The sequence below is a fragment of the Pleurodeles waltl genome, chromosome 3_1 (assembly GCF_031143425.1).
Source record: "Pleurodeles waltl isolate 20211129_DDA chromosome 3_1, aPleWal1.hap1.20221129, whole genome shotgun sequence".
NCBI lineage: Eukaryota > Metazoa > Chordata > Amphibia > Caudata > Salamandridae > Pleurodeles > Pleurodeles waltl.
In genome coordinates, this window is record NC_090440.1 from 97,812,737 (window position 1) to 97,838,841 (window position 26,105).

General features: G+C 44.5%; 1 protein-coding gene across 2 annotated transcripts in view; it reads left to right on the forward strand.

Moving 5' to 3' along the window:
* Positions 1–26,105, forward strand: part of PRMT3 (protein arginine methyltransferase 3) — a 739,945-nt gene that overhangs the window by 463,062 nt on the left and 250,778 nt on the right. For both annotated transcript variants that reach the window (XM_069221933.1, XM_069221934.1), the window contains exon 12: positions 11,225–11,412. In XM_069221933.1, coding sequence (XP_069078034.1) covers positions 11,225–11,412 — 188 coding nt within the window. The remainder of the gene's footprint in view (positions 1–11,224; positions 11,413–26,105) is intronic.

The window sequence follows — 26,105 nt, forward strand, 5'->3', positions numbered from 1 at the left end:
TAGTGAGTTGTTGTTGTCGTCGATGAATTGTCGCAGCTGCGTGTTTATGACTTTTTCCAGGACTTTGGCCGGGTAAGGTAGCAGCTCTGATGGTCGGCTGTGGGTTTCTTCTGAAGGGGGCGGACTTGGGGGTGTTTGCAGTCTTCAGGGAAGGAGGCTGTTTCAATAGAGCAGTTCAGCGTCTTGCGGAGTTCGGGTGCGATGGATGCACTGGCTCTGTTGTACATCTGGTGGGGACAGGGATCCTTGGGAGCTGTCATTCGCCATCACTTTTTTACTATTTAGCATCTTCTGCCTGCCCGTGAATATCTCAGGAAAGTCTGGAAAGGGCAAGGCACATAGCTCGGAGTAAATCTCAAACAACAAATTGTTCAGAAAGATGTCACAGTATGTCTCAAATCCAATCTGACATTATCAAACAAAGAGAGGTTCTACAGTCTCAGATCCAAGCAGACCTCATCATCCAACTAAACATCATAAAACTCTAGATACCTTACCTTCTCTTTTTTCATTGGATGGCTTCTTTGAGGAATGCTTCTCTCAGATTATTCTGCAGTATGTGCTAGATGTTTAGTGCTGTGCAGGATTATCAATGCATGCCTGTTTTAGGGCGTAGGGGCCTATATCTTACCACAGTTTGTGGTCCGTCGTGTGGTGCAGCATTTAGAACTGCATGCTAACTTACTGTCCACATATCAGGCATTCAGAAACATTATTTGCTAATTGGAATAGTACTTTGGTGATTCCAAAAAGTGCTGATAGCACTCACTTAGGTTCTGTCTTCCATAAATAATTCTGAGATTTTGATAGACCTTATGGTAGGTAACCTTGATCAACTTCGGCCTGTCAATGAAAGGAGATAGTAAGCTGAAATTCACTATGTATGTCTGTTGTCGGTACAGTCGGTGAAGAAGAATTAGGGTTGTGCAACCTTGGTTACGTCATATTAAGCTTTCTGGCCCAAAGTGCCCGTCCATCGGTGCCTCTGACCCTGTGGTCTTCATTGTTGGAATATTCATTTTTCAGTGACTGCCCTGTTTTGATGCGGGAGCTCTGAAATGCTTATTAAGGTTTTTTTGCTTGCATCATTTGTCTTCAACAATAGGAAGTAGGTAATCCATGCCTAGAATGCTGGCCTGACGTTGTCTATAATGGAACGGTTGTGTACCGTTCTAGTGTTTTTTATAGTACGTGTCTCTGCTTTGTTCGGCAAAAGCTTCAGAGATGTTGCTCGTATGAAGGAGGCTTCGGGATAGTACAATCTGCCTTACACCAGTCAGACAATTTTGGTGGACGCTTCTTTCAACCAAGAGCAATGTTTACTGATTCAGCTTTGGAGTCGAGTAAGGAGAGGCATTTTATCCGGTCCTTCAGCATAGAGCATGCTATTGACTGAGGGCTGTGTTCTTTATTTTGGATGTATAGTCAAAGCATTATTTTTCATGAGCCATACTGCATTTCTTATAATTAATGGTATTTATTTTCAGATCTGTGTCCATATCATAGCGATGTCGCCCTCCTCAGTAATGTAGGGAATGTGAGTACTTGACAGTTCACATTTCTCCTTGCTTACATCAGGTGTGACCCGCAGGTCACGATTTCGATTCCTGCCCAGACCTTTCATCCTTCTGAGGTCGGTAAACAGAAACCGGAGTCCTGACATGCCACTGAAATGATTTCACATATTCCCTAATTATTCTATTTCTTTGGATGATATTATCAAGTTGTATATTCATTTTTGTCAGTTATACGTATTTATCTGTGGTAAATAAAACGCATCGTATGTGCTGAAAGTATAAGCATGAAATGTGTGTTATCGGTCACCATCTCTTCGCCATCAAAGTTTGTTAAAAGTCCTGGTGTCTTTTATATTGTGGCCTGATGACTGACCAAAATTAAGAAGGAGACAACGAGGGAAAATAATGATTCTGCCTTGGTCTCTCAGCACCTTCTGATGTGTTTTTTTTTTCTGAAGATGAAGTGGGACTGTTGGTTCTCTGGGTAAAAGGTTTGAGCTAAAATGTGATGGGTGTGTGTAACCTTAAGCCAGTGGGCCTTCCCTCAGCAGAAAATCTGCTTATGTTTAGTTACTTTTAAAGTGAAAAGACAGCTTACCTTCTTTTGTTTTGGTTTTTTTTCCGTACATGGGAAGTGTTCTTCCATGTTAAGTCCCTCCCATGCACTTCCTGTTGTTATGGGTGGTGTTGTTTAGCATAGTCTGTCATCCAGTTTGCAAACTTCCTCTAGTATTGGGTAGGTGCGAACACTGGATTAAATAGCCATTGGAAATGGTTGTGAACACCCGTAGACTTCTGATTTTGTGGGCGATTGCTATATTCTAGTTGTTGCCCTCCGCAGCTCCCCAGGGAACACCCATGAATCCACTGCCTCCCCTGTACCGTTGTGTTAACAAAAATGTAGGTTCACAGTATCACTTCCTCTTTACATGAGTAAAGATTTTGGATTTCGCACGTCAATCTCAGTTTTTTAGATTATAAATGTAATTTCAACTTCAAAGGCTTTTGGGCATCAGGCCTATGTCTGCAGTGTATCCGCGATCAGCATCACGGATTATTTTGATAATAAATTCCTTAATAGGTGCCCAAAAAGCAGTTTATGCAAGCCCCAAACAAGATCATTTGGCCCAGTAGGTAAATTCTGCAGAAACGCAACACAGCTGGCTGCTTTTGTGTCCAGTTTCAAGAGTGGAACAAATAGTGGGGCATTATGTGCACAAAGAGTGTTTGTGTGCTACGTTAATACGTTATTTGTGTTTTTGTGTGTGTCTTCATTCAAGCGCTTGTGCTGAAACGAGCGCAAAGATCTTTTGTAAGCGTGGTACATCTACTACACAGATTTACGTCACCCAGAAAGTCCACAGGGCACGTGTCACGAAGATGAGGCCACGGCGTTGTCATTTTTCAGTTCTCGCATCATGCATGCGATTATCACGCCAACCTATAACTGAATGCCTAGTCTTCTCTGGGCTTGTTTTCACTTAGGTTTTTTTTTTTTTTTTTTTTTTTTTGCTGGAAAAGGTGATTTTCACCCCCAAGCTACGTTCACATTTGCCCTTTCATCTTTCACACTTTGTTGGCTTACATAATATCCCTCAGATTCCATCTCAGTGTTTCCTTCATGTCTACAACCTTCCACGTCGAATTAGAGATTAAAAAAAGCAATTTTATAGCTCAGCAGTGAGTGTAAAACAGGAGCGCGGGTGCAGTCATGTGCACTCGGCTGAAAGCGCCGTCTCGTCCGCTTGGATTGGGGTCGCTCCTCTGCACCCCGATGTGATTGCCCCCCCGAGACAATCGCAGCCATTCCTTTACATTGCATGGGAATGTAACGCACAGTGTGACCGCAGCCTTTGAACTACCGCTTGGAAATGGATGGAAAACACATTATGACCCTCATTTGTGCGTGACTTCTTTAGGGCATTTCCATGGTTCTGGAAGACACACAACTTAGGCCTTCAAACCTGTGAAATGACAGGATGGTTTTCTGGAGGAATTTAATCACAGTAACGCCGTATTATCCGGGCAGAAGGACGTGGCAAATGTGTAAGTCCCCTCGCCATACATCATTTTAAGGCGGGGGAGAGGGATTCCTAATTTCTTAGGAGCTGAAGGACAAGTAACAACCAAGTATGAGGAGAAGGTAACTCGAATTCACTGCAGCAATCACTTCTTAGGAGAATTCATCCTACAAACCAGGAAACGTACCCACAGTTCCAAAAGTGGCATGTGTTTGAATGGGTATTAGTGGGTGTGAATAACCGAGAAGTTGAGTATCTAGCACGCAGGCTGGGAGCAGGAGAAAATCACAGTGTAGTTGTGAGTTAAAAGCTCAAAGCGGGACAAACATGAAAGCTGACACGAAACTCAAGTGCAGCCTCTGAAGGGAAGCATATGTGTTAGAAGTGACAGAGAGGTAAGGATAGAGGTTGTGGGAAGCGTGTGTCCACTTGTGATGGCAAAAGTTAAAAGTGGCAGGAAAAGTGAAACACAAAGTTGGGTGTCCACCCCTTCGTTGCGTTGCCTTGGATACAGCTGAGATTGAACCTGAAATCAGTGTAAAATGCAAATGAGAGTAGATCTTTCCAGACTCCTGTACTGGACACTAGCACTATTTTCTGCATATCTGCAAGCGAGGAACCACTGGAATCAAATACCACTTGACAGGAGCAGAACTTTCAGGAAAAAGTGCATAGAGCAGAAACCAATACCCTAGATTCCAAGTCTGCATATCTGTCTGAGACTTACTGGAGAAGGGCTATCTTAAACAGTCCAGTGGCCCACAGGAGATACAAAACGACAGACCTTCCATTCCATCTCCTCATGCTACCTTGATGCCCCCTCTTTGTCCCAAACAAAGCAGGAGCTGAGAGCAGGGCATCGGTGGAAGGAAGTCTGCGGCAAGAAATCAAGGTTCTGGAATACATTTCTTCATGTTGCTGTACGGCATGTTTGGTTATTGCCTTTTTAAAGCTGATAATAATATGGTACTCAATCTCCATTGTGGTGAGTGGCATTATCCTTCATCTTGTAGACTGGGGACCTTCTCAACTGAGGAAACTTGGATATAACAGTGGCCCACCTGAGGGTAAGTGACACATAATCATCATTGGTAGTTGGCTCTTCGCAAGAGATGCAGCGTTTGCTCATTGTTAGGGTGTTCCTCTATGATCAACTTGGAATATCAACTGTTTGCATGTGTCTTTCATTGACAGTGTTGCACAGGGCGTCCTCAAAGAAACACAGGCAAAATGTCACAGGCAAAGAATTTTCCCATGGTATGATTCCAAGGAAGTCTCAGATTTGTTGGAACAACTCCATGATAGGAAGATACAATACAGAAACTGATGCACATCATCCATGCGTGTCTCATCACCACCGAGGTAGCTGTGCAGTGTACTGGAAGAGGTCAGCAAATACATGAAGGTTTTTCAGAGTGCGTGGAGTTACCCAATAATCACTTGAAAGGTGATGACCACCTTCTCAAAGGAGATGTAGCCCACTTATTGAAACAGAGTACAGGACAGGGAGCTACCCATAGGAGAGGCTGGTATTCTATGGGATTGAAAAGACCTTTGAATGGGAAAATACTTCGATTACAACATTAGGTACCACGAATGGTATCACTCCAGTTATTCTAGTTTAATAGTTCCTGGTTCAGGGGTCCCGCAATGCCGTAGCCTAAAATCATAGAAACAGAACCTGTGTTGATGTAATCTAAAATATAGAACTCTTGAAAGTGGGCTGAGTAAAATTGATTTAGGTTAGAGTACATCTCGATTACAGAAATCAAAAATCCACTCACGTTTTATTAAGTCAGAGCCAATCTGTCATTAGGATCGATTAAGAACAATGGTGTGTATATTATACAATTTCTGCTAAAACCCATGGAGATTTGCCAACATACTCAAATAGCGTTGCAAGCATAAAGAAGAACTAGGGATTGATGGAACCTTTCACCCAAAGCCACAATGTACTTGTCTTGATATCATGTGTATGTTTCAGCTTCTCACTCTACGTGTATCTTGCACATCACTAAAAATTCATATATACCAATAGAAATCGGACTCTACTCTACTCTTATATTCACACTGAGGTCACATCACCCCGCCTAAGTATGCTTATGGTGAACGCCAGTGGTTAGGCTCATTCACTTCAAAGCCATCCATATGCCACACTTTGCAAAGCTCTTCAGTGGCCAGTACACATTGCAGCCAAAAGGGGAGACCATGGCACTGGTTTCAGTCGGGCCTTGTGATGCATCACCGAAGGGGGCAGTGACTTTGCAGAGGGGGGTTGTAGTGGAGTGCAGTGAATTGGAAATAGAGGGGGGCTGCATTCGGTATCCATGAGCAGCCTCCAAACATTTAGGACCACTTCTGAGGCAGGTGTTGCTACCCACTTAATAAAAAATACATTACTGGGCGTAGCAGTGTGAATACAAGTACCTGTTATATACAATTTAATAAAACAGCCACACGTGATAGATTGCAGATTAGTAAGCAAATAATATGAATGGCCAAGAAGAAGAGGGTGTTTACTACAAGCGTTCACCCCCTCAGTTGTGCTATGAAAATAAGTGTGGAGTCCATGCAGGTCTCGAACTTGGAGCCTTCACGTTCACCACCCTTTCTGTCTCAGTTCAACAACAGTACATGTTGTGCTATTTCTCTGCTTTCTGGTGTTTCCAAAAGGTTGGGGTGCCCTATTCTTCCTCAGCATTCTGTTTACCCTTACACTCATACTTTTCTCTGCTCCCTTCCCCTATTGAGGCAGCACTGAATTCTACAATGCCTATTTCCTTGCTTCATACATCTGGTATCTGACCTCTGGTCCAGATTTATGGACTGCGCGTGAGCCTGGAAAAGGAACAGGTATTTGCTTTGCAGTTACCATAATTAAACCTTCCATAAGGTAATGGTAACTGCACTTAAGCATTTTGAACAATTGCATAAAGTGCAATAATGGTGTGCAAGAGTGATTGGCACTCTGCATTGTCCACAGAGCCTCCCAAGGAAAAGGACCGCTATGCCAACAAGTTAAATTAAAGCAATACAAACCAAACAGAACACTGCGCGCCAGGCTTGCACCACTTGTCACCAAACCACCTTACCATCAGAAAGCCATACGAGGCACTGCTCTCTCAAGTGCAATCCTCAGCTTGCAAACCACAAGTTGCAAACACCTGAATCAGCAAGCTGCTTTCGATATGCAGGTAAGCTAAGAAAGGCCAACATATGGTTTGCTACGGCTTTGCATAGTTATGTACCTGCATATGTAACAGTTACAACCCCTGAGAGTACTAAAACCATAACATGCAGCAATCAGCAACAAATTGTAACTTTTATCTCATAAATTCATATAAGACATATCTGCTATGAGGGTTGTCAATCACCAGCACGGTACTGCCAAAAAAATAGCCATTACCAAAATGAACAGGCATTGAATAACTAACGGGATCTGTCACACATTGCTGGACAATGCATAGGATTGTAATATAGTCCATCACTGCAGACTATCTAATCAAACCGCTTTTTTACATCTCACAAAGACACTCAGATATAGATTGATGATAAAAATGCCCATCAAATCTCTCCACTTCTCTCTTCCTCTAACCATGCCAGCTCAGGACCACACTATACCCAGTGCAATAACCAGCTAAGCAGACTATATCATATGAAATACCGTAAAGGGACCTGCAGAGCCGTTCAAAGCTACCAGCATGCCGAAAACCGTAAAACTGCTGCTCCTGTACCTCACACTTCATCATTTAACTCACTTTTATGCTCTGCAGCATGACAACCACACCTCGATGATCATCACACACAATATGGAACACTTACCACATAGATTCTAAACAAATATTTCGTTCTTCCAACCAAACACCCTACTCAGTGTACCATGTTACTCATGTAAGCAAGCGCTTCAGCTGCCCACATAGGGGTAAGTGCTATATAAATACTACACTGCAATACAATACTTTTCTCTTTTTTCCCCCTGAAAATATAACATGGGAAGTCTAGGTTTTCTACTCAAAGCTGCAAATACTTAATTTCAAAAGTATGACTCTCTTATTCTCTAAGTTCTGCTTACAAAAAGCTACAAATTCCAAATTGGTGCCACATAAGAAACTCACTATGAAGATTTTTCAGGTTTTTACTGTGCACCACAGCCATGTTTTAAAATGTGCAATGCATCCTGAATAAAACTTGCTGCAGTGCTGAACAAAAAAGCCTTTCACATTCTTGGCTGGCAGCCTGTGACAGATCATTGCATTTCATGCCCTGTCTCCCCTGTGGACGAGGAGGCCAGCTGTTGGCTTCAAAGGCAAGCCCACACTACAGAATGAGAAATGAATAAAAACATGCACCAGCAGTGCCAGGTCACCGGCCCTGTGAATAGAATCCATAACACCACATTCTTTTGAAAGTGGAGTCACCAAACAAGAGCATTAGAGGTACACATGGAATGGGAAGAACAACATTTGTTCTGGGAGGTATAAATACCCTTTGGCCATTGGTAGGCTTAACTGGACTGGCCTCAGAAGTGACTGAGGGAGAGACATCTGGGATAGTTTTTGCTAGAACGCATTTCCCTAGAGCAGTAGTCTGGCACTTTGCTGAAAGTCGCTATCTGCCTTACATAGACTTGTGGGAAAAATTGTGTCTGCAATCCTGTTATGAACTTTGAATCTGAAAGACTGCTCGAATTACGAGGGTAGCTAGTCTCTTGTGTGTCCGTGGGGTTTATTAGAGTCCGGGCCCTGCCATTGGAATATGCCTTTGAATCTCCTCTTCTGTCCCTACACAGTGCAGGATGTCCTGGAGACAGGGGATTGAATAGAGGAAACCTTGTGGGATAGATGCAATCGGACATTAATACCACCTACTGTTCTGAAACTTCTCTCCTACAGCAGGGCTGTGAAAAAGACCATTTGGACAAACATTTTACTGTGAACTTTAGCTGAATTTCCTACATTTTGAATCCTCAGATCAGTGCCTTCAGAGTGTTTCCTGAACGATTGGACACCTTGGACTATTATAAACTAAGTTTACTTAGATCATTTATTTATTTACAAAGGGCCACTTGACATTCTACCAGAGAGGTCTGCCATTGGGTCGATGTTGGTGCATAGCTAAGTAGATAAACTGGATCACAAAAACCAAGGTGGGAGTAGTGAAGCTGGAATCTGGATGCTGCACAAGCGTTGTGGTGTGACCAGCAAGGTCTTAGTAGTGGGTTGTAGATTCCTAAAGCTTGTGTATACTATATCAGTGTGTTGTCAAGATAAGGTTATTAGGAGAGGTGCCATGGACTCCTGTGTTTTTATATGATTGTCACCAATTTGTAGAAGACCCTACCCTGTGGCTTTGCTGAGAGCCACTCACCTGATAGTTGTGTCCCTGTTGAATAAGATTCTGGAAGCAGACTTGACAACAGTGTCTAATGAGGATATGAAATATTAAAGAAGGTCCATGAGCAGGCTGTTGCATTAATCTAATTAGTGAAATAATTAGTGCTTGGCTGTGTAAAATAGGAGTCATGGTCATTTATTACTTATAATTAATGCATTATTCTCTGTACTTGTGACAGTGGCTGTGATAAGGAATTCCAAATTCGTTTGATGGGTTGACGAGAACCCCAACATTTCTCGCTACGGAGAAAGTCAAGATGCCTGGTAGAAAGTGTATGGAGTAGGAGACTGGCATGCACAGAGAAAAAGGGAAAGTAAAGGACCTCAGTTTTAAAGGATTTCTACAAAAGAGACATAAGGGCCATCCTACATGAGATTGCAGTGATGCTGAGATTAATTTGATGGAAGAGGGAGGGATAGGAGAAGATTTAGGTCTCATTGCTAAATGTGGTAATAGATTCTGATGGGGTGAATAAGGTTGTTCATAGTTTATCTTTCTGTTCCTGCTCTCAGATAGATTTGGTATGTCCTTCACAGCTGAGCCCTCCTTCTTTCTTTAGATCTCCTTAATTAAATGGCATTAAGTTATAGAATCATCTTTCATATCTAGTTGTCCTCAACTTTTCCATAAAATGAATTTCTGACACCCTTTTAGCGATCAATACTGATGATTTCATCTTACTAAGGTTTTACTTTTGTACTTGTCCTCTTTGAATTGATTCAGTAATAGTGCTGCATAAATATTCTGACAGATACCTCTGACCGTAGGTTCATCTCCTTTAGAATATCCCCAGGTGCTAGACTGGATCTGGAAGTTTTCATAGCATAGTGCACCACACATTTGTTACACCAGTAATAGGCACAACGAATTAGAAGGAAAAACTGGGAAATGAGTGATTGCACTAGTTACAAATCTTTGGAATAGATTTAGTTACTCTGTAGTTATTTGGTAAGTGCAGCATACACCCTGGAGGGGGTCTCTTGGTGCAAAAGACGAAACATCAGTTGCAGGAGGCTAGCATGGAAGGGAGTACAGTCATTTGTCTTGTAATGTAAGTCAGCACCACAATCAGTGCCACACCTGAGGTGAGTTTCTGGGACTTAGATGGCACTGAGGGCAGGCCCAACTGGAATTTCCTGCTGATCCTTGGAGCCTGAAGGCTCACCAGAGGGAGCCAGAAGAGTCTTAAAATAAGCAGCATGACCTTCTTAAAGGTGTGGCCTGCTCCAGCGTCACTTGTAGCCTGGGAAACTCGGGCACATCAGGTTTAATTGTGGAATCAGCTCTTCGATCAGGGATCGGGAGCAAGATGGAGAGTGAGCTTGATGGCCTTGCGACTTCTCTTAGGATAGTGAGTAGCAGGATGAAGTCAAGTCCCGCTTTACTTTCTTGAATTTCCCCTTCAACTTAGACTTTGACTTACTGGGCGAGTTTGACCGCAGAGAAGACATGTCATGGAATGCGCCTCGAGAATGGAAACGGGTCCACGTCCTCGACCCAGCGCGCTCTGCGTGGTTTCTTTCGATGTTCAGTTACGTACAGCTTTGCTTCATGGTCTTGAATTGCCTCAGGCTGCGTGCGGGCACAGATCTCACACAACTTTGAGTCCTAAAACCAGAAGTACGCCTTGTGCGGGTCCGTCACTGACCTCTTTCTCCCTTCTTCTTCCCTTTGCCTCACTGCATGGATTGAACTTTGTAGTTTTAGGTGGGGACATTGTTCCCTTGCGCACTGGAATTCAGTTTGGCAATAAACGTGTTCAGTGCCAGAAAAGGGGAGCCGAACTGTGGATCCGCATTTGAAGGCACATAAAAAAAACCTGATGTTGCTGTGCAAGGGTGATGCTTACATACAGCACTGCTCTCTGACTTTCAGTGCGGAATATAGTCCGCGCAGAGCTACATGGTGCCACCTGGTTATGCAAGGGAGCAAAGCCATGAAAACTTCCAGATCCAGTCTGGCACGGGGGGTGGGGTGGGGAGGGGGTATTCTAAAGGTGAAGTATCCGGGGTTAATCCACCCGAAAAAGCGTTACCAAAGGTAAGTCACTTGTTCATTACATTTGAATTATGTAAATGTACAGATCATTCTAAGAATCAGTGTGAACATTGCACATCAGTTCTGTTAAAATTCAAGTTTTCCACTTATATTCTGTATGGTGTTGTTTAGATTTTTATTTTTGACCTTGTTTAGCTGTTTCCATTACGAATCTGAAAGCACCAAGAACCTTTAACGGGTGCACGTATGGTGTTTATGGAAGAATGAGTGAATAATATAACATTTATTTTCTAGTCTACCCAGACGTTTGCACCATTAGTCTGGTGGCTGTGAGCAACCCAAAAAAGCATGGAGACAAAATCGCCTTCTGGGAAGATGTGTATGGATTTGACATGTCCTGCATGAAGAAATCCGTCACCCCGGAGCCCCTGGTGGAAATAGTAGACCCGGAAACACTCATTTCTCACCCCTGCATCATTAAGGTACTGTCTGTAAATTAAAGCATATTAGATGGTAATGTCTACGAGCAAATGCGATGGATCGCTCACTAAATAGTCTGTTTTAATCGGGTTGGCTTAATGCTTTGGATGTTTGTCAGGAAATAAGAAGCAAATTGTAGTTTTCATTTTGGAAACTCCAAGGTGACAAAACAAAAAGCCATCCTTGAGGTGCTCTCGACATAGATGACATTTACAGGACAATAGATCGGGCTTCCTTCTAAGTTAGGTCAGTCTTTACTTGGTACCAAGAGACCCCTGCAGGTAGTTTGCTTCTCTTAACAAATCACTAGAAATTATCTGAATTGGGAGGTTCCTTCTGATCCATTGTACCTATCGCAGGTGTAACCCATCCACACTGTTGTGTACAGTTACAAACCATCACGTTTTAATTTTGAAGTAGGAAGACTGTTTTTAAGTGACCTCGTAGTGATGCATCAGAAGTCACGGCCTGATTGACTGTACAGTAATACCTGGAAATCCTGCACTTTTTGCAAAAAATGGTAGATACAAGAAGAATCCATCATATTCATAGAATAAAAGACGAAATTAACCCAGCGGGTTCCTGAACTCGAGGATTTTCAGTTACTAGTAAACTCTTAATTCTTTACCCTTTCATTTATCTTTTTCACTTCTCATTTTGTCACTTACCACCTTCTCTCCTGTCTTTGCTTCTCCCCATTTGTTTTTCTCTACTCTCTTCTTGCTGGTCTCTCATGGCAACAAAGCACCTGTCTCACCATATCATACCACACTTCACTGCTGAACACCGCAAACATATCCAAGGCACGAAGCCACACATCTGTTAACATAGATACCGTAGTTACCATAACATATTGCACCATCCCCCTTCATTCAAGTAGAAGGTAAGTCCTTTATTACATCTTAGGTTCCTAGGCTACTTAAACAGCATGTTGGCCCTCTCAGGACTCCATTCTCCTTCCAACCGACCCTCTCTCATGGCTTCCACCGTAGACCAGATGCTCGAATTACTCTCAGCATGTCAGACAGAAGCTCAGGCATATGGGGAATGGACATATACAGGATACTAACCACATGCTATTGACAAAGTTTGTCAACCTTGCATGAAAGGTGGTTTGCTTTAAGGTGCAAAACATATTCTTCGCCCAACCCCTCTGGAACGTCCCTTATTTTGACTACATGCAACAGACATGCAGACTGACACACCTGCTTGCTGCTTCATTAATAATAACACATCATGAGCTTGGCTCTAAGCTGCTGTCACCAACTTCAGCAGATGCCACAACGGCACCAATATGTCATGTAATTGGTAAAGTTGTGCTCTACAAAAACATGTAATGCTCTCAAGATTTGTTCACGAAAATGACAATGCAGGACCCTCTCTGTGGTTTATCTTGCTTCTAGTAATAGGATACATAAAGTGTTGTGGGACTTGTCTTTCTTGCCACATGAAGGGTGACAATGTGCTTCCTCTATTGTTGGTGATATTTGGAGTACAGTAATGAACTAGGGGAATACTGGTCCCTTCATGCAATGTTAGTGGCCACCAAGCCATGGAATTCAATTTATGACTCTCCGGTGAGCAAGTATCCTCAGTACCCCTCAGAAAATATTGACCTACAGCCTAGAGATGACTTGGAATGGCGCACCCAAAATGCTAAATAAACAAATAGGTAATCAAATTGACAGTGTCATTGTGAGAAATTGGGTTGTTGGTTGGCTGAGGTGTGAACCCTGGTCAAGCAAAAGCCACAGTCCCTTGCAGGGTGAACCACAAAAAGCCAATAATTTACCCTGTGCTTAACCCTGGATAGCTTGATACAAAAAGCGGTCAGGCTAAACTTCGAGTCAATGTGTTAAGTATTTATGCAATACACAAACAGCAACACAGTGAAAACTCAACCAAATAAAAACCCAAACCAATTTAGAAAAATAGAGAACATTTTAATAAATTATTTGACACCAACACCATCAAAATCCAATGAATTTCACTAGAGTTCTGGATTTCTAAAGTTTAAGGTTCAAAATAGCAGTTTTGGAAATTGGCCACCTGGGCACCTTTAGCACCACAACCAAGGTACAGCGATGAATGGAGACCTCTTGGGGGTTCAAGACCCACTCAGGCTGGGTCCAGATGCAGATTTAAGATGGCGGGAGCCTGTTATGTCCCTGTGGCTCAGAACAGGAAACCTTCTAAACTAGCCCTTAGAGTCACTTCTGGAGTTCTGGGTACAGGTGGTAATGCAGGGCTGGCCTCTGAAAGCTCCAAGCAGGCAGCAGAGTGCACAGCGGTCACAGCAGCTGACAGTCCTCTGAGCCCTTCAGCAGGTGCAGTAGTGAATTGAGGTGCAGATCTGAGAGCCCTATTTTTAAGGTCTAGCCTAGGCAGCGCTCTCTCTTTGAGACATGTTGTATTCAGTCTATGGGATTTCAAAATGCCAGTGCTTTTGGTTGGTTGTTTGGCCTGCCTTTCGAAATTCCTTTGCTCTGATTGGTGAATATTGTACATCTGTCCCACCTTTGGGTGCTTTGTTCCCTCGCAGCGGACTTCACTCATTGATCCTTTTTGTTGGCCATCTCTGGCCATCTGTTGTCTCCTCGATCGCACTCCCTCCCTCCGTCATTGCTGACGTCCTTCCTGTGCTGCAGCTTGTTTTGAAAGGGAGTTTCTTTGCACTACCAACGGGGGATCGTATTTCCTTTTCTGTCGTTCTCGGACAAAGGGAATTAATAAACAGGTCATTTACCTGTGCCTCTTGTGTAGCCTCGATCCACAGAAAGTCTTAATCCTCGTCTTGCCTGCGGCTTGCGCTGCCACCTTCACATTCAGCTCTTTTGCCAAAGAGTTTTAGTCCATCGCATTAACGCATCACTTGCTGAAAACCGTGACTTCAACAAACGGCTGTTACCCTCTCTTTCCTCTCCTTTCCTTTATTTGTTTCCCTGTGAAATGGATCCAGAAAAGAAAGAAACACTTTTGCTGCAAATGTTGTCTTTTTCTGACATTTTTCTATTCCTAGGTGCCCATTCATGTGACCTAAGGCAGGTTACAGGCACAGAGGGCTAAGGGCAGGAAAATACTAACCTTTTAAAATTTGCATTTTCAAACTTGTAATAATAAATCTGAATTTACCATTAAAGAGGACTTATTATCAAAAGTTCATAGATACCAAACATGATATATCTATCACCTCTGCTTTAGAAATTACAACTTATTAATTTTACTAAGGAATCGCCAATGTTACACTTTGGGAGGGGTAGGCCTCCCAGCAGTGAGAAAACAAATTTAGGAGTTTTTCACTGCTAGGACATGTAAAACTAAAAAGTATGTATCCTACCTTTTAATTACCCCTCACCCTGCCCTGTGGGATTCCTAGGGCCTACATTAGGGGTCACTTATATGTAATAAAAGGGAAGTGTAAGCCTTTGCAAGTGGTTTTAAATGGCAAGTCAACATGGCAGTGGGACACTGCCTTCAGGTTACATTGGCAAGCTTGGGACAAGTTTTAAGGTGCTACTTAAGTGGATGTCACAATAAGTGCTGCAGGCCCACTGGTAGCATTTAATTTACAGGCCCAGGGTATATGGTAAACCACTCTACAATGGACTTGCATGTAATTAAATATGCCAATCAAACCATGTTTAGGGGAGTGAGCGTATACACTTTAGCACTGGTTAGCAGTGGTAAAGTTCACAGAGTCCTAAGGCGAACAGAGCAAAAATCAAAACAAGATGAAGGCAGCAGGCAAAAAGTTTGGGGGAAGACCACCCTAAGGCTGACAGGTCTAACAGACATCTACAGGTATCCATCATTATATGCAAGGACATGATGAGGTGGATTTAGTGCAAGAAACAAATAGGCACTGCAAAATAGAAACAGTTGTTGCTTTTGCAGGATTTAAAGAACCCTGGTAACCACTCCTAGATCCTCTTGGGGTGCACTACCATTAAAACCTGGTGTTTTCATCCCACCTTGCCTTTGGTATGGTTGTTCCTAATGTTATTCTTGGGATGTAGAAGACATGTAACCTCTGAGAGATCTAGAGCACGATTGCAAAAGGAAAGTCTCTAGCAGTTTGTAAACTGTGCGATTAAAATCTGGAGCATTTGTTGAACAAAGGCAACTGCCTACAGACCCGAGAAGTTTTCCTCAAAAGTGGGCCACGCATAGTAGAGGAGGATAATTTCTATCTTTCCTGATCCAAGACAGAGTTAATGTTCAGAAGGCAGAGGTGTTGGATTCACTGTACATAGATACAGATCTGGTGGGACTCAAAAGGCAGCAGCTCCTCCTAATTCCCAACATTCCAGTTACTTTTCCCACCACTTGTTTGTCGTTTTACACATTTTTAAAATCATTTTGACATCAGATAATCTACAGAAAAGACTCCAAGAAGCCTTTTCTGTTTTTTTCTTTTAGGACCTTAGTGGAACATTATTTGACACATTGCAACTTTAGAAAAAGATGCATCGTGTAGCGACTTGTGCCTTTAGCTTATCTTCGGTCTAAACGTGTTCATCTCTCACTGAGGGTCTGACAGTGCTGTGGAACTAATATTGGGAGTTCTCTATAATGTTTCTGCGGCTTACCCTGACCACCAAGCCTCCAGTGACATCCCACCCAGCATTAGCAGAAGATTTTTGGCATCCCAGGTCCTGTCTCCAGGTGGTGGAATTCTTCCGTCTGTTTAGGTCCTGGGTACGTACTCTAGATGTATTGACTGGTACTGATTACTAATCAGCAATCTCCATTCTCGACTCTTGTACCATTATCGTCTCATCTTAGGGGATGTAGGTTACCAGTTAGTTTCCCGTAAGTAAGGTTGGGTGCGTTGATTGTTGGTATAGGAGAACAATCTTTGAGGAAGACTACATGCTCATGTAGAAACCATGGTCATTCATGGCGTGGCCATAGTGAACCGTGGATGGCCACTGCTTAAGCATTTAATTGACAGCACACCTGACCAGGAAAGAGCTTAAAGAAGGCCTGTGACTACCTAATAACACATTATTCCATGATAAAGCTGGAGTCACCAGGTGTGGTTGTGAAGATCTATGTTGTAAATTATCTTTTCCGGTCTGTTCATATTTCGAGACAAGAGAAAACAAATTACCGTCCATTACAACCATTTGTTCTGTACAATTACTTTAATAAAATTAATGACTAAAGTAAAACTAAGATGACATGTGAACCATTTTAATCAATAACTGTTTCACATAACAAATGGATTCAGCAAAAACAGGAAATAATGAAATAGTTGCTATTTATCATGTGATTAATAGCTATGCAACTTATAGTTTCACTAATTCAGAATAGCAGTTTCAGCAATATATTGCACCACTGTTCTATTTAAAATTCACCTAACTTGATAAAAAGATAATTGATACTAACACTTTGATTGTTTTTCAAAACGTTTTTTTTCTGAAGTTTTTTAACAACAAATGCTGGTATTTCTGTTACAGTTGAATGTGTGAAAGAATGTGATGAGTGGGTGTGCTGTGATTGTCGAAAATTAATCTGGAGTACCTCGAATAGTTGAAAGAGATGATGGAAGTTTAATTTTGGGAAGATACCTTGGTTTTATGATTTAAAAAAATATCCAAACTAAGGGCCTCATTATGACCCTGGTGGCCGGCGGTACACTGGCGGTGTTCCACCAGTGTATTATGACCGTGGCGCATTAGCCACGCCCATACCACCGGCCCCTCCACTTGACCGCCAGGCTTCCGCCAGGCAGTCATAATCCCCAACCGCCAGCCTGTCTATGGCGGTAAACAGTGCCATGGAAAGGCTGGCGGTAAGGGGGACTCGGGGTGCCCCTGCACTGCCCATGCCCTTTTGCGCATTTCACTGCCTGAATTTCAGGCAGTAAAATGTGCGACTGGTGCTGCTGCACCCACTGCACATCAACATTGCCACCGGCTCTATTATGAGCCGGCTGCAATATTGATGTGACTTTTCCGCTGGCCCAGCGGAAATGTCATAAGAGGGAGCCACCACTACCGCCAGCACTGGCGGTATAGTGGCGCCTGCGGCGGTCTTTTTGAAAGACCGCCGCAGTCATAATGAGGGCCTAAGTCTGAAAACGTACCAGAAGGTGGGATTTCAGAATGATGTCTCAAATCCAAACATCTTTTTGCCTTTTCTGGAAAATATATTCTGCCTCCTTACTTTAGCTACCCGGAATAGCGCCTCGCCTGCAGAAACAGTAAAGTGCAACACACCCTGTTTTTTAGGTCTGGGTTGGGGGAGCAGTTGGCTGCCAGATCCGTGTCTTAGAGTATACACATATTTGCCTTTGGGATGCCCCCTTTAAATATTAGTTTATTCTGTTGAACTCAACTATGAACAGTAAGTCTGCGTACACATTAGTCTAGTTAGAAAGAATTAGCTACGGATATAGGGGGTGATTCTAACCTCGGCGGGCGGCGGATGCCGCCCGCCGAAGTTCCCCCACCAAAATACCGCTCCGCGGTCGAAAGACCGCTGAGGGTATTTTGGGATTTGCCCTGGGCTGGCGGGCGGCCGCCAAAAGGCCGCCCGCCAGCCCAGGGCAAATCAACCTTCCCACGAGGACGCCGGCTCAGAATTGAGCCGGCGTAGTGGGAAGGTGCGACGGGTGCAGTGGCACCCGTCGCGTATTTCAGTGTCTGCATAGCAGACACTGAAATACTTTGTGGGGCCCTCTTACGGGGGCCCCTGCAGTGCCCATGCCATGGGCATGGGCACTGCAGGGGCCCCCAGGGGCCCCGCGGCACCCCCTACCGCCATCCTGTTCCTGGCGGGAGACCCGCCAGGAACAGGATGGCGGTAGGGGGTGTCAGAATCCCCATGGCGGCGGAGCGTGCTCCGCCGCCATGGAGGATTCTGCAGGGCAGCGGGAAACCGGCGGGAGACCGCCGGTTTCCCGCATCTGACCTCGGCCGAACCGCCGCGGTCAGAATGCCCTGCGGGGCACCGCCGGTCTGTCGGCGGTGCTCCCGCCGACCCTGGCCCCGGCGGTCTCGGACCGCCGGGGTCAGAATGACCCCCATAGTGTCTCAGTTAATGAGCATGCTTGTGGAAAACCTTTAACACATTTTTATAAGATTCGAAAAGTGCCACATTAAGCAAATGAAGATCAAAATGAAAGTAGCCAGACCTTTCATACTCACCTCAGATCTTCCTCACCCAGATTTGCCATCCCTCCTTTGAGTGGGTTCATTTGGTTTCCCCTAGTTCACTCTGATGTTCTAAGTCACTGGACTTCCCAGGGAAGATGAAGTGCTGTACAAAAAAGGGGAGAATGAAATATGTACAGGTGCTTGAACTCGTCATCTATTCCTTTCCCACTCAGCTCCCACTTTTAACATCTTACTACTAGAAGGCGCTACTTATGGATGATCCATGAACATCAGTAAGGTAGCCATGGGTTGAGAGACAGATCCACTCCTACTGAATTGGGTTCCTAACTTGTATTTTGTTCCCCTGTTCTTCCCCCTGACGTACTCTTTCCGATCTTTCACTGTCCCTATTAGGGCGTGCTACCATTGTGAATCTCTTACAATTTCTGAGCCCTCCTAATCAAATACAGAGTCCCTCTGCCTTCTCCAGCTGAATCCAAGGCTAACTGTTAGAAATAAGGTTTCTATTGGTTATTTGATCTAGAGGGGAACCTTAAGGCGAACAGTAATTTTCGGGTCGCCAAAGATCATTTATAGCACACAAAATCACACTTCCTTCCCTTTTAGCATCTGTCTCACTATATGTGTGCTAGCATTGACATGCTGTCTAACTTTGGAAGGCTGCGAAATTCCAAACAGTGCTGCAAGCATTCCTGTATTTGTCATCCAGTAAAGGTTGTCCTTGTAGCTTTAAGCTCTCTTTTGCTTATTGTCTCTCATTTGGAATTTCGGAATATGTTGGTAGCACGTTTGCAGTTGTCTTATAAATCTCCATGCTCAGCTCTCCAGACTTCAAGAAATGCTCATTTCTGCTTGGTGTTGTGAATTTATTCTTGTAACATAATAGCCAATAGTGACAGGTGCACTTCCAAAACTACGTTTAAATTCGTATTCTGGCAGCTGGTGTTATGAATAGCCATATCCCCAAGATTACAGATGGTTTGAAGTCATACTTCATCTTGAATATGGCTTTAAAAACTGTACTTTGTACACCTACCAGTTCATCAGAGGTCCTTCACTTTTCACACCTATATCTGTAAGTATTGTGTGAGATGTACCCTACATAGTGGGAAAGAAGGTCTGTTTATACCTGCCTCAACTCACAGCAAGTTAACCCTCTCCTTTTGATTAGTGGTTTTTGGGATTGTCTTCTTGGGTCCTTACTTACCTGTCTATCCTAAATATATTCTTCTTGAGTTTGATTTTGGAGCAAATAAGGTAGACCTTGTGATATAGTCTTCCCCGTGTTTACTTTCACCAATATTTGCTATTGTTAAATTTGCATATCAAGTCATAGTTTTTTATGTAAGGACCAGCTAGTGATTCTGATCTTTTTTTATCATTACTGAGACAAGTGGATATCTGATTTAAAAAAACAAAATTTTCTGCTCAGTTTAGAGCTACATTTCTCACAGTATGATTGTTAACCAAAAAGAGCACAGACATTTTATTAGTTATCATGTGGGAGCATATTGCAAAAAATATTGAATTAAAAAATAGTAACAATTCTAGGAAGGTCTAGTGCAGATTGTTTCTCAAAGAAGGTGTACCCTTTTGTTGAAATGATCTCAAGTGGTGGTCAATGATAATTTTTTCTCTCTGCATCCATGCCTTCTCTTCTTAGGAGATTTTATCACATTTATGTATGGCGAAAAATGCTTTAGAAACTGTAAAGAATATATAATTAATATCATAACAGAAGGTAGCAAATACAACCTATGTCATCTGTATCGAATTTGAATTGTAGTTAGATCATGTACTTCTAATAACGAAAAAACAATTGGTGGCTTGGTTCTTGTGGCTTATGACAGATTGTACCACACCACCGTCCCTAAACTGGTATAAGCAATGTACATTCACTGCTGTGTGGGCTTACAGAACCTGAATGATATTTGAGCTCACAGAACTTTTTCATACTCCCAAAGTATGACCATTAGGTGTTGGGTTGAGTTTCATTTGAAAGAAATGTATATGTTTGTAGCCTGTAGCATGGTTTGCCACTGATCTGGGAATTGAGTAGTTTTTAATGCACTCCAATTGTTAAAATCATTTTGTAAGCATTCTCTTTATAAGCTGCCAGATTTAGGTATGTTCCAGCGGACGTCTACCACAGAGTACGAATTACAAGATTGCATGTACAATTTATGGGAAAGTGACTCTTTTTCTGTGGTCGTTCCCAAATTTTGTGGGGCCAGTGCTGGTGGGTTTTGGACTCTGCACACTGAGGTACCATGTATGTGCTGTGACCCCTAACACATGGTAACATTTGCTAACTCCTAATTACCATATTTAATTTCCCAATAAGGCTACAGGATATTGTGATAAAGTGGATTATTAGTAGAGGTAGATGGTTGCCCACCACAAGTAATAATGGTGCTCCTCTTGTTAGGTCCAATAATGGGTTCAGTAATTTAAACCTCAGCCCAAGCCTTGGCCGCTAGGGCACAGAGCAGACAGTCTTAACTTAAAAAAATGCCTTAAGCATTTAGAAGTACCAAAACAGTTAAAAAGTAAAAAACAAATCACAATAAAAATCCCACTCTACTTTATAAGATAGAGACTATTTTAATGAACAAAATGACACCAAAACAACAACATTCAAGCAGTATGAATCCGGGATAAGGTTAGATTTAAGGCTGACCGCCTGTATCTGACGCAGGTCAGATACACAGAGGGAGGTCTCCCTGGTTGGAAGTTTTACCTTCTGATGTACTCTCTGTAATGGAAGTCAAAAATCCTCAGCTGGGCAGGGCAGCAGGCTGTGTCCATGATGGCTTCCATGGGGCCAGATAGCTGTCAAACAAAGTCCTGGTGAAGCTGTTGACTTTTGGTGGGAAAACTCACAGCGGAAGAAATTCAAAATTAGTGCCTAAGGAAGGTCCCTCGCTTGATAAATACTTTTGGCTCCTTCGCCCGATTGAGATGTCTACTTTCGAACATAGTCACTTTTTTTGAAGCTCGGATGCACCAGCAGGCAAGGCCACAAGCTGTAGCCGACAGAGTTCCATGAGGCCGTAAACCTGCTCCATGACGTCTCACTGAAATAAATTTGTGGCTGCGAAAAAGCTCAGAGCAGGAGCAACCTGAGACTTTGGCACTGTATCGGTACACCTTCGTCCGATTATCTTGGCAGGCTGGTTTCAGTCTTTTGTTGGTCCTCCAGGCAAAATCCTTAGTCAGGAGGAGTACACTCTGAAACTTAACTAAGGACCCTAGGGACACTACTTAGGGGTCAGAGCTCACTCCATTAGAAGCTGCCAGGAGGGTCCTGGGCAGGTCTTAGTGGCTCAGGTCAGCTGGGTTGTTGAGGAAAGGGAGCTTCTTGCAGCTTTTGTGTCCCTGTACCCTAACAGGTTGTCAGAAACTGATCCTTCCAGTCCATTTCTCAAACCTGGGTACAAGTGGGAGCAGGTCCAGCCCGTGGGGATCTCTTCACAGGTCAAAATCAACAGGTGCAGTCGTTCTTCCATTCTCTACAGGTTCAGAGGTGTTCTGAAGAGGGCACTGGGGATGCCACGTTGATGCACAATGCCAGCTCATGAGTGGGGGACACTCCTAGCCATCCCTAACCAAAGGGGCAAAAGTCCAGAGGAGTGACCCTGCCCACTTTTGCAGCGCTTCCTGTATATTTTGCTTCAAACTATCACATAGTGCCTCTCTTTACCTAAAACCAACATGGAAGAACCTTTCTTCCCCTATGCAGAGCTCTCATGCCAATCAAGAAGTTTGGCTATGATAATGGTCATTGATCAGGAGCCACTGTAGGTCTCTCAGGTGACCTCAGATGCGGCTGCAGCGAGGGATGTCCAGGAAAAGTCTAGCTGGGGCATTCTGGATTCTTTGCATTTTTTTTTTATCTTCTGGGTGATGCCTGCATAGCGTGTGATGCGTTGGTGAGCTAGCGGCTGATGAGTGCCTGGGTGACTGTTCTTCTGGGTTCGATGGGGATCCACTTGAAGGTCTTTCAGAGCAGGAGGAGAGTGTGGAAGCAGGACAAGACAGTGTTAACTAGGTGGTTCATAGAGAATGAGGAGTCGAGGAGGATGCCAAGGTTACGTGCGTGGTCGGTCGGTGCGGGGGTGGGGGGGGTCTCAGAGCATTGCAGTCCACCAAAAGTCATCCCAGGCGGAGAGGGTGGTGCCCAAAATGAGGACTTTTGTCTTGTCACAGTTGAGCTTCAGGCAGCTGTCTTTCATCCAGGTGGCGACTGCCTTCATCCCGCTGTGGAAGTTGGTCTTCGCGACTGTACGTACGTCGGTGAGGGAGAGGATCAGCTGAGAACCGTCAGCGTAAGAGACGATGTTGTGTCCGTGGTTTCTGACAATGTGTGCCAGAGGGACCATGTAGATGTTGAAGAGGTTGGGGCTCATGGAGGAGCCTTGGAAAACGCTGCAGCTGATCTCTGTAGGTTCAGATGTGAACGGTGGAAGCCTGACTCTGGGTTCGGCCAGTGAGGAAGGAGAGGATCCATTTCAAGGCTTTGCCGTGCATGCCGGCATCGTGGAGTCTTGCACAGAGGGTAGATTGGGAGACGGTGTTGAAGGCAGCCAAGAGGTCCAGGAGGATGAGGGGTGCGGTTTCACATTGGTCCAGAAGATTGCGGATAGCGAGGAGAGCAGTCTCTTTGCTCTGGTTGCTTCTCAAGTCAGATTGTGAGGCGTCCAGGATGTGGTTGGTCTCGATGAATTCAGTGAGATGGTTGTAGATGGCTTTCTCAATGACATTGGCCAGGAAGGGGAGCAGAGAAATGGGTCTGTAGTTCTTGAGGTCCGTCGGGTCTGCAGAGGTTTTCTTCAGCAGGGAGTTGATCTCTGCATCTCCAGTCTTCAGGGAAGGTGGCAGTCTCAATGGAGCAGTTCATGGTGCGGCAGAGCTCGGTGGCAATGGTATCGCTGGCTCAGTTGAAGATGTGGTGGGAGCAGGGGTCCGAGGGGGCTCTGGAGTGGGCGGTCTTTATGATTCGTAGGTTGTCATCGGTGGTGAGGGTGGTCCAGTTGGTCATGGCCGGCTGCAATCTGGCACCTTTGGGTGCAGTGGTTGCGGGTGGGGTGGGTGGGTCCTGTGCTGTGAAGCTGTCATAGATGTCGGAGATCTTAGGGTGGAAGAAGAAGGTGGTCACAGAGGCTTGGGATGGGGAATGTCCGTAGTGTCACATCACTTATAGAATGATACTCAGATCAGGTGGCATTCATGCTCCATCATCCGAGCTGGTATCAGAGCTCGATTCCCCCTCATATTTAAACTTATCAAGCAGCAGGCCCCAAATTATTATCTCTTCCGCCTCCCCCTCAACAGTGCTGGAACAGACCATTTGATGTTCCTCAGCTAACCCCCATTCAATCAGGTCTCTCAGCTACTTAGATGCCAGTGGCACCCTGGTTCCCAACCACCTGATAGCCACATGACGCTTAGCTGGAAAAAGTGCAACCTGAATGAGCTTAAAGGGAATCTTATACTCTCTGGCCCTCACCACCACTCCCAAAAGACAAGCTATCAGGGTCAGAGGAATCACCAATCCGGTGACCTCCTTGATCCTTGGCACCACCACCCTCCAAAAGTTCTGAATCTTGGTGCAGTCCCAGGCCCAATCTAAAAAGATAGCACTCTCCACCCCACAGCGCAGGTGTTTTCCATCGCATTCAGTTGGCAGCGAGTCACATAGGTGTGGTGTAGAAAGTTGAAATGTAATAGCTTAAACCTGTAGTTGCACGATACCGTTCGCACCATCTCAGATGCACATGTCCAGTCAGAATTGGTGATTGGCTCTTCCAGTTCCCTCTCCCAAGCCCTTCACGCAAGGGTTTTTCAGCCTGAGCACTTTGTAGAATAACATATTTAGGTGGCGCCCCTCCTCCCACTGAAGCAGACCTCCAATTCCCCCAGAGGGTTGCAGCAGTGCCGGAAAGTCGCTCCACACCTCTCTTGCCGTATTTTCCAGATTTTGTGTAGTTTAGTAATTAACCTGGCCCCACTCCAAAAGTGTTTTGTGCTTTTTGAAAAGTAAGGAAAATCTTGCTGGGTTATAAGTTACCTGCTCCTGACAGCTCCCTACACTTCCCCCTCCCCCTATTGTTCCATAGACATATCTGTGTTGATTGCACAGAACATTGCCAAATCCCAGAGCCGCAGCTTTCTATCAAAGAGAGCCCTGCAAAGTACTTTCTGGTCGTCTGTTTCCCAAATTCATCTGTAGTCTTCACCAGACATGGGACCAGATGCTCCTACCTGCCCCCAGATCAATAGACATCCCAAAGTATCTTCCCCAAGCATATCCCTGAACAGCCTTTTCTCCAAATTATCAGAGTCCGCAAGCTGCCCTGCAGGATGCTGCAAGTGTGCCACGAAATAGTAAAATTGCACATCTGGGAGAGCCAGTCCCCCATCTTCCATGTCCCTCGTAAGTGTTGACATTGCTATCCTGCTGCGTTGACTGGCCCAGGTCAAGGAGATTAATAAACTGTCCAATCTGCAAAAGAGTGGAGGCTCGGGCAGGAACATAGAATTCTGAACTAGATAAAGGCAACGTGGGAGGAAGACCATTTTTGCAATAGCCACTCTGCCCATCAACAGAGAGAGTCTGTTCCAGAATGCAATTTAGTTTTTGAGGCCACCCACTACCCGGTTCAGGTTCAAGTGCTGATGAGCTGCCTTAGTGTTTTTGACTTATATGTTTAGATAGCGAAATCCCTCTGTCTCCCAATGAAGCTCCACATCCTGGAGCTGGATGAGTGGCTTCCCAACTAACCCACCAAGGGGGGAATAACAGTGACTTACTTTGAGGCCAGAGACCTCGCCAAAGACGCCATCAGCAGCTGTCCGACCAGGAGAGCGGATATAAATCTGCGCGTCATCTGCGTATAGTGAGACAGCATGTGTAGAGCCACCCACCCAAATCCCTCAAGGTTCCATTTTCCTATGTATTAGCAGATCGAGGGGCTTGCTCACCAATGCAACGAAAAGTGGCGAAAGAGGACATCCCTCTCTAGTCCCCCTGCCGACCGTAAAATTTTACATAAAGGCCCCAATGCACAGTCAACATAATCACTAGACAGAGTCCCAAATGCACCCTGTTTAAAATGTGGACACTGCCCCTATAATAGAAAAAAACAAATAAAAAAAGGTAAGGTTAGCGTAGAACAGTATGAGACAGTAAGTCAGACAACAGAGTCGCTCAGCACCAAGGCAGCTGTCTGGGTATGCAGGTCCACACCCAGTTCGGGCACATGTTCAGAGGAGGTTAGCGCCATGGTGCCATCTTCTTGAGTGACAACCCTTGTCCGGCTGTCCCTGCTAGGGCACCTCCATCCCACGCCCCGTTACAGGCTCCTCACATGCACTCCAGTTCAGAATACGAGCCCCCCCCAAAGCCTGTCCCCCTATCTCCTATACCCCCCAAGCCTCTGGTGCTCCGAGGCTCTGGACTGCCAGGGGCTTGTCCTCTCGCTGGGGACCTTGTTCCAAACATCCAGCCACCTCCGGGAGTATTAAAGAAATTAGATTTACCCCCTGACAACACCTGCAGTCTGGCAGGT